The following is an 8961-nucleotide window of genomic DNA, read 5'->3' as shown; positions in this document are numbered from 1 at the left end:
GCCATGTTAGGACTGCACAGTAATTACCTGTTTACATAAAATTAGTTTACTGACATAATCATGAATCTCAAATGAATTACAATGCACACAGGAAGTGGGCATTGAGTAAAAGATGACATACATAGTTTCATACAACATGCATACTGTGGTATTTAAGAATTCAGTAGGGAACAAGGTGTAATATTGTTTGCTTGGACGAAGAAGAAAAAACATGATGCAAACCTTTTAAATCATTAATCAAGAATCTGCAAACACTTTTGATACAGTATTAGAGTTAAACACATTAAACATTTTATGCATCATGCACAAACTCACTGATGCAACTGCTGACAGCTGACCACAACAACCACTGAGCATCAAATTAACTGAACAGAAAACCACATGGCACCACCAAGTGGCTGAAAATGTAAGCAGGCATGCACGCATGAGAACATTTTCATCAGTGTGAAAACCCACTCTGTCACGCTTCAGCTGTTCCCATCATCAAAAGCAAAAAGCCCCCAAAAATAAAAATAACAAACAAAGTAAATATAATTTAGTTTGCTTTATGTTAGTTATGTATAAATCCTGTGGATTAGGACATCAGGAATCGTGAAGCAATCACCTGGGTACTAAACCTGCAATTATTCCAAGACATATACAGTAAATGCTACACAAACTGCATAAACATGAAGACCACTTTTCATGTCTCCATCTGTGCTTCTTGTGCTTTGGTGATGATGCACTTCTCTTCATGGACCTGGAACCAAATCAGAGGAAACAAGTGAAGAATATCTAATGAATTAGAGTCATAGAAAGATATAAGTGTAGTGGGAAAAAAAGAGAAAATAAAGGGGGGAGTAAGTTATCAAACAGTTGCAAGTTTATACTGTAGCTTCTTCTTCAGAACCTCTCATTGATTCATGAACACAACCATAACTTACAGTTGGTGATATTAAGACCATTTTATACCCAAGAAGCAGCGTTAGCCCTAAAATGTTATCAAGGGTTATTAACTTAAACCTGGTGGAGATCATGTGATCAGTTGTGTGTGTGCGTATGTGTGTCAGCTTGTCCGCTGCTAATCTTGCATACTGCTCTAACCATCAGCCTAATTTTTTTTTGTGCACATTCGTGACAGTATGCTGACGGGCATTATGTTTTCAGGTCAACCTTTTGAACTTGATTTCTCAAAAATGCTATGAGGGAATTTGTTCACACTCGCCACAGATGTCCACTTGGACTCAAGGATTAACTGATTAGATTTTGTTGGTTAAAGGTCAGGGTCACAGTGACCTCACAAAACACACTTTTGGCCATAACTTAAGAACTTGTATTCTAATTATGACAAAATTTCACACGAATATCTAATAGGGTGAAATGATGTGATGACAGTATATATCCAAGAGTTCAAAGGTCAACTTCACTGTGACATCATAATGTTCAGCTCTCTATCAGTCCTCTGTAAAAATACTCTTCGAGTGAAGATGGCATGTTTCTCACTGGAAATTATTTACTGGGTGCACACATGTCAATATGGTGATAACTTTCATTCCACCAAAGACTACACTTGATACCTTATATTAAATTTCTTCAAAATCTTCACTCCATATATTACAGAGTCTGAACAGACATGGACGTAAGCTGCAACATAACTGGTTGGCATAAGTGTACAACTAACTAATTAACATGTGATTCTATTTTTTGACAGCTTTGCTTTACACGACCATCAACAGTGGATTTCTCTTCTTCTTAATTGGCCACTAGGGGCCGCAAGTGATCAGCGAGGGACGCTGCAACGTATGATGAGGTCGTGTTAGTGTTGACATATTGTGTGTAGTTGGAGCTTGTTCACAACTAAACTGGTATACTACTGGACACATCAGCCTGACAACACAATATTTTTTGGGAAACATTGAAAAACTTACATAAAACTATATACTATAACCTTTACCAAGTGCTGACTTCTCACTTCTCTTAGCTGGCCAGTAGGGGCCATCAGTCATCAGCAACTGCTAGACTAAAATAAGACTTATCTACTAGCAGTAATCTAGTTCTCACTAAAACTATACAATGAACAGATATCTGATATACTGATTGTTTTGAAAAAGTAACCTAACATGCCCTGACATTTCACATCCAGATGTTGGCAGCCAGAAATGAAAATCACTAAGTTTAGTGGGTGTTACTCATCATTACAGTTCCTCTTGCAGAGATGTGTTGCTATGATCACTGCAGTTCCTGAAATGGTCACAAAATGGTATCTGGTGTGTCTACGTGGAAATGAATCGTCAGTATTTGTTTTACTGTCAGCTGTCACTTGTACAGTGGGAGAGATATACTTTAAGTCACACGTGAGACAATTTTAATCTAAACCAGGGATTAGAACTGTTTCACCATAAATGCATCATGCAGAAGATGCTGTTATTTTTATGCACATGCTGACTCATTTAAGATAGTGTACTTACTCCACTTGCCAAGATCTTTGAGATGATCTGACGTGACATCACTGATTCGGTGGTCCACCTGAAATAAGAATATTTTTAGTTACTTTTATTTTTATAATTGAGCTATTAAAGAGCTCCATGGTAATTAAGGATTATACAGTACCTGTTCCAGGAGCTTCAGAACCTCTCACTGTTTCATAGACACTACCATCACCTAGAAGTCATATTAATTCATGTTTGTGAGTATGCAAAAATATTTTCAATTCCCCATCTTTTAGTCTTTTGGGGGGAATTTTCTTTCAAAAACCAGCTGACTATGAGGAGTGCTGTATGAAGGGTTAAAAATGGTTATTGAAGCAAACAGGATCAGATGGAGGACTGACCGTGGAGGAGTGAGGAGTACACATGCTGTTGAGCTTCATCTTGGTTGACTGGTTCAGGCTGGTTGAGCCTGAAGCATGTAGTTATGTTGTTAAGTTGTAGATAAAAGTTTCCAGACCTGTTACGACATGGATCTGTGAAAAAGAAAAATGTTACATTTGTTTTTGTTGTTGTTGTTGTTCCAAATTAAGCCACTGTTGAGATGCATGACTTCAGAATTATTCACTGATTGTTAGTTACCAATCTACCTTCAGCAAGAGAAGAACTTACCCTTTGACTTTGTGAAGTAAAGCAGCGTGAGCATCAGCAAAACTCCAATAACAAGCCCAATAACCAGCCTAATAATCAATAGTGCAATAGATCCACCTGAGCTGGAATCTGCAATAATAAACAATACATATTTCAATAAACTGAAATTATGTAACACTTACAGATAAATCTGTAATATATTTACTGTAATCATCAAATCATAGAACGACCATGAATATCATGAGATATTGAGGAAACATGCCAAGTTGAAATACTACAATCACGGTGTACTTTTAAATTTCTATTCAGGTCTGCAACTTGTGTTACTGTTTGTCTGTTTCATGTTAATTAAAATTCAAATTAATGCTGAATTAATCCGTGTCTGTTTATGAGTCATAAGTCAAATATTTTATTTAAAGACTGCAGTGAAAAGAACATGTTTCTCACTTGAAATTATTTACTAGAATCATACATGTATAGTTGAAAACTTCCATATTAAATTCCTTTGAGGTCTTCACTACATTTATTATATGAGTCTGGACAGACATCGATGTTAAATGTCACTTGACTGATGGTGCTTTGTTGGCTGGCAGTAATTCTGTTTTTTTGACTGCTCCGTTTTATATGATCATTGACAACTGGCTTCTCACTCTTCTTAACCAGCTGTTAGTGGCTGCAAGTGATTGATAACTGCTTCAATTTGAAATCATGTTTTAGCTAGATGCACTGTACATGGAGGTCATGTTTATATTGGGAGACAAGCACAGAAAATATTGACAGTTGAGACTGATGTACTGTACTCGTGTTTATAGCTGAAGCTAATTTCCAGCACCAGTCCTGATGGGCCCTGATAGTCCAAGCAACTGTCAAAAATACATGTTGCATTTTTTCCATTAGGGTAGTTAAAGATAAAGACAAAGACAAAGACAAAGATATTATGTAGGGTAAAGATGAAGGGAATAAACTTAAATGACGTTCACAGTCCTAGAATATTATACATATATATTAATGTTATAATATATTTGAATAATTTTTAAATTAAGAACTTAAAAAGTTAAAATCAGAAATCTTAATTGTATTGCATTACATTTTGGACATACATTTTTTCTTTAATAATAACAAGCATGTCCAGATAGTAGCTTTTGTTTCATAAAAATATAATTTTATTTAATCAACTCTGTGATACATTAAAACAGAATGAAAAGAGAACTTAGAGAACTTGACACGACAATAATTAACTATATTCACATTACATGCACACTGCACCTAAAAGATACACATACAATAAAGGTAAAACAAATAATATTTTCTCTCCTCTACACAGACCTCTTTCTTGTTTCTTGATGGTACACTTCACTATTGTGAATGCTGACATCTCACTGATAACACTAATAATCTCTTATATATATGTATACCTGTTGTATCTGGTGGTTGTTTTTTCTCGTTGCTGCACTTCACAGTTTTAGATGTCGACATCTCACTGACAACATTGTAAATGGTGCAGGTGAATTCAGTGTCTCCCTCCTCCTCCCTGAGGATGTACTGCAGCCTGGAGCCACTTCTGGTTTGGTTCCTCACTGTCCAGCTGTAGCTGATGTTGCTGATAGAGACACTGCACCCCAGCGAAAATGTACAGGATTTATTGGAGGGGTGCCAGGTGGAATTACATGTCAGGATGGGCTGCTCTGTTATGAGCTCTAATGAAACGGTGGACAAAGAGTAAAACATTGCAACAATAATTGTAATAATTGCAATAATAATAGTTCTGAATTAGCAACTAGGACTCCACAGGTTTAGCATTGTTCTCCAACATTGCCAGACTCATGATGGATTAATGCAACAGAACCAGAAATATTATGTTTTTACCACACAGATTCTTCTTTGTCAAAAACTACAGTACCCACAATGCAATTTTACCACTGACAGTTCAGCCAGTTGAGATTAAGGTAAATTAGTTGCTAGTGTAACCTGGGATTGCTAGCTTTAAGCAAAGATTAGAAAGTGGTCTACAGGGTTTACTCTTTTTAAAGGAGCAGTTCACCCCAAAATCCTGTTACCTGAAGTGCTATTTATCCATCTAAATAGTTTTGGTGTGAGTTGTTTGGAGATATCAGCTGTAGGAATGTCTGCCTTCTCTCCAGTATGATGGAACTAGAGGACACTTGGTTTGTGGTGCTCAATGCCCCCCCCCCAAAAAAAAAAAAATAACTTTCCAGAAATCATGACAGTGTTACTTAAGACAATCCACAGACCTTCTTGTGAGCAGTTTTATGAAGGAACTATTTTGTTTTTGCAGTAGAATCCACCAGAACTGCTTTATTTCTACCAAAAACAAAGTAATTCCTCCATGAAAATGCTCACAACAAGGTCTGTGGATTATCTTGACTAACGTGGTCATGATTTCTAGAAAGAGACATTGCTGTTGAGGTTTTCAAATGTACTTTTGGCACTTTGAGTTGATTCCCATTTAGTTCCATTACATTCGAAAGAAGGCAACTCACACCAAAACAATCTAGATGGACAAATAGCACTAATGGAAAGAGGAAAAACATGTTCTTTTGATTTTATGGGGAATAGACCCTGTAACTCCCCTCCACTCTTTTTTTATTTGCAAAGTTTGACAAAAACAGAGGAATCCTACCATGAACCTGCAGAGTGACTTCAACTGTTTTCCTTTGTTGGTGATTTGCCTCTGAGAGGAAACTGAAATCACCAGAATCTTGGAGAGTCAGAGATCTCACTGTTAAACTAAAGTTTGTGGGGTTTAAATATAATCTGTTTTTAAACTGTTTTTCAGAAACAGGCTTATCTTTATTTGCAATTATTTCCCGTCCATATTTCCACTGTGCCTCAGTGACCCCTTCAGGTGGTAAGCATGACGAAAACTCCACTGTGTCTCCAACTTTTTTGTGGATCATGACATGTGGACAACGGAAAGCCTCCACATCTGAAACACAAGAGCAAACAACAGAGTGAGTATCAGCTTTATGTGATCTGGATATAATGGCTGATGGTCATCGCTGTTTATAGGGAAAGAAAGACAGAAGGAAAGAAAGAAAGCAAAAGAAGGCCATATCTAGAGCCAGCTTTTGGTTTGTCTGTCCAGGGCTACTGTTAAAACATGCTGTAGGGCTTCTAAGGTCATGAAAAGACAACAATTCTTAATTTCACTGCTCCAGCATGTCTGTACACAGAGACACTGGTGTTGCATGTGGTAATATCTGTGGTGTCCATAGGTGTCTGTGTATGTGTCCATTTGAAATATAATACAGCTGAAACACTGGTTAAACTGTAGACTGGGATATGCCACATCTATCTCTATTTGGAAGGTTCCAGAAGCCAGGAAAGTGGTAGTGGTATAATGTCTTGTTGTATTTTGGCCACTAGGTGGCATTGTTTTTCCTCTTGTATGTGGTTTTTCACAGTTTTGAGGTTATTTGTTGGTAAAATTTCCTATATGCTGAATGTTTTCCAATGAAATTCAATAGCTCTCAACAAAGCAATGTATAAAATGGGTTAAATATATAATGTGATGCTAAAATAATGAATTTATATGTATTTTGAGAAAAAAAGTAAACCTACTCAGTGCCATTTTGCAGAAACGCAGAAGGAAGAGACTAGAAGGCTTTTAATGTTTTAATGTCTTCTGCAGGAGCAAATAAATGCTGGAAAACAGTCATTCATGCCTTATCCACACACCCTGTACAACTGCCCAAAATACAAATTGGCTTTTGTATGCGTTTGCTTTCAGGTCATCTGCAGCAGTGGTTCTCAACCTGGGGGTCTGGACCCCCAAGGGAATCGCAAGATAATTTCTTGGGGTCACCAGACAGTTGTGGAGAAAAAATAAATTAAATAAAATATTGTAGCAAGCAGCACAGAATGAGAACCAGGAAGCACTCAGTTCCTGAAAGACACTGCAGAGTACAGCTGCCTTAAGAAATGTAACAGCCGCCTCATTAATAGTTAATTAATTAATGAATTACCAACATACAAACACTAACAAAAAGTAACGTTTACATTTTGTTACATAAAATAGGAAACTTTACAAACTTATCAGACCAGCACATAGCATGATGGGAAATTAGGCTGCATTTTAGACTGGGGAAAGGTTTTTACATTACATTGCCTATACCAGTGATATAACTTAATTTAATAATTTAATTTATATTTTTAAGCTGGCAACTAAAATAACTGGGAACAAATTCAATGGAAATAACTTTAAAGGCTTCAACTCCATTTTTCAGCAGTGCTTTTTACAGAAGTTACATTTAGGTGAGACAAGGCAAGTCAAACATACAGGCAATGATTTACACAACGCGAAGAACATTTGAAAATACAATAAAAAGTATACTTAGCTGTTATGTGATTGTAAACACACACAACCCAGATGCACATATGCAGAAAATACTGTAAGCCTGGCCTATATATAGGCCAAAGTATATATACTTTAGCTGTGTAATTCTAAGCTCATGCAAGAGTACATCAGCCAAACAAATACGTCTAACAACAGTTAAACTGCACAGCCTTACTGACCAGAGGTATACATACCATGGAAGGAGACCCTGAACAGCAGCAGAGCGCTGCATGTAAAGAGGCAGTTTGAGTATCGGAGGTGAACACCAGGCATCTCTGAGTGAAGCCGGGTCTGTTTCCTCTTGTGGTCTATGAAACTTGTGAAGTTAAGAGGAGAGGGGGGGTAGTGAGAGGACAAACAGAACATGCAGTGTTGTGGTCGGACCTGAAAAAAAAAAGTTTGACAAATAGATCATCAGTTAGATCTTTTTCACAATTACACTTAACTGTTTCAAGTTAAATTATGTCATTTTATCAACACACTAGCTTATACTGGCAGGTGACAAAAAGTAAATGTTTTAAAGCACCAATTTGTGCCTTTTCTGCATCAAATAATAGTTGTAATGTCTTTATTTATGTGAGGGAAACACACCGAATTCAGTCATGAGGTCACAATTCAAAACATAATGGAATATAATGCAGTAATCTCTCAGCAACTGGTTCTTCAAAATAAAAAATTGTGCTACTTTCATGCGTTTGAGGTTGACAAATGCACATGTCCTGAATAAATATATTAGCTGTATTATCCATTTCACCTAAGAAGCATCATCTATAGACTAGTGTATAGAAACATATCTGATCTAGATGTTTGAGGTTTTCAAGTTAACACATTTGCTGGCCTTTGATCAGGAAGTACTCTGCTATGTGATGTTGTCAGATAATATTCTGCAAGTTATTTAAGTCTAAGTTAGTGTTTCTGTTAGCACATGCTTCCTCAAAAACAGCCTGTCTGTCTTAAACCTAACTTGACTTCCCATTGCATAAACATACAAAGTGATACGCAAACAAAAATGTTGCAAATAAATATCAAATTTAAACATTAAAGTGAAAAGAAACATTTGTCTAAATTCAGTACTGCACTTGGGTCCCCAGAAACACACTTGTCAAGTTTGAAATAGATCAGATCAGCAGTTCTCGAGGTACAGTAAGCAGATACATACAGTCACACAGAGAGTTAGATATTTAGATGAGGCTGATGGTTACCAGTAATTACACTGGTGTACACTTCTGAGTGATAAGAAGGCAACACATTAGTAATTCAGAGATTCTTCATAGTCACCAGATAGCAGGGGTGTCATGATTCACTCATGCATCCAATGCATCGGTCTTTAATGTGTAAGATACGAGTGCATCGGTTCAGACGGCCTGTATTGGCAAAAAGCTGAACATGAATCAGAAGCAAATTGCTGCAGCACTGGCGTATCGATACGTCTCATTAGGATGCGCTTTTGTTTCATTTTTGGCATCAATGAACTGCCACATTAACTTTCCCCTGTTGTCTCTCTCCTCCTGCCTCTGCCTGCACCGCTCTCACTGGACGCCCGCTGCT

The 8961-nt window shown here is 37.0% G+C and overlaps 1 protein-coding gene across 1 annotated transcript; it reads right to left on the bottom strand.

Annotated features, from left to right (window-relative positions):
• LOC146305871 (uncharacterized) lies at positions 1-7716 on the bottom strand. The gene is made up of 8 exons (XM_084712315.1): positions 7608-7716; positions 5698-6003; positions 4472-4753; positions 3078-3185; positions 2810-2941; positions 2590-2640; positions 2448-2505; positions 1-739 (listed from the first exon to the last, which is right to left on the bottom strand). The coding sequence occupies exons 1-7, from the start codon at positions 7684-7686 to the stop codon at positions 2486-2488; spliced, it is 978 nt and encodes a 325-aa protein (XP_084568441.1). The 5' UTR covers positions 7687-7716; the 3' UTR covers positions 1-739; positions 2448-2485.
• Positions 7717-8961: the final 1245 nt, after the last annotated feature.

The sequence above is a fragment of the Lutjanus erythropterus genome, chromosome 23 (genome assembly GCF_056507025.1).
Source record: "Lutjanus erythropterus isolate fLutEry1 chromosome 23, fLutEry1.hap2, whole genome shotgun sequence".
Classification (NCBI taxonomy): domain Eukaryota; kingdom Metazoa; phylum Chordata; class Actinopteri; order Lutjaniformes; family Lutjanidae; genus Lutjanus; species Lutjanus erythropterus.
Note: the sequence above shows the minus strand (reverse complement) of the source record. Positions and strands in the feature narration are given on the sequence as shown.

Excerpts from the sequence above, each read along its gene's own strand:
- LOC146305871 (XM_084712315.1), bottom strand. The coding sequence starts at position 7,686 with ATGCCTGGTGTTCACCTCCGATACTCAAACTGCCTCTTTACATGCAGC. Across the intron at positions 3,186-4,471 it reads ACAACCACCAGATACAACAG|ATTCCAGCTCAGGTGGATCT; the intron begins GTATACATATAT and ends TTATTATTGCAG. Across the intron at positions 2,506-2,589 it reads TTCTGAAGCTCCTGGAACAG|GTGGACCACCGAATCAGTGA; the intron begins GTACTGTATAAT and ends TTCTTATTTCAG.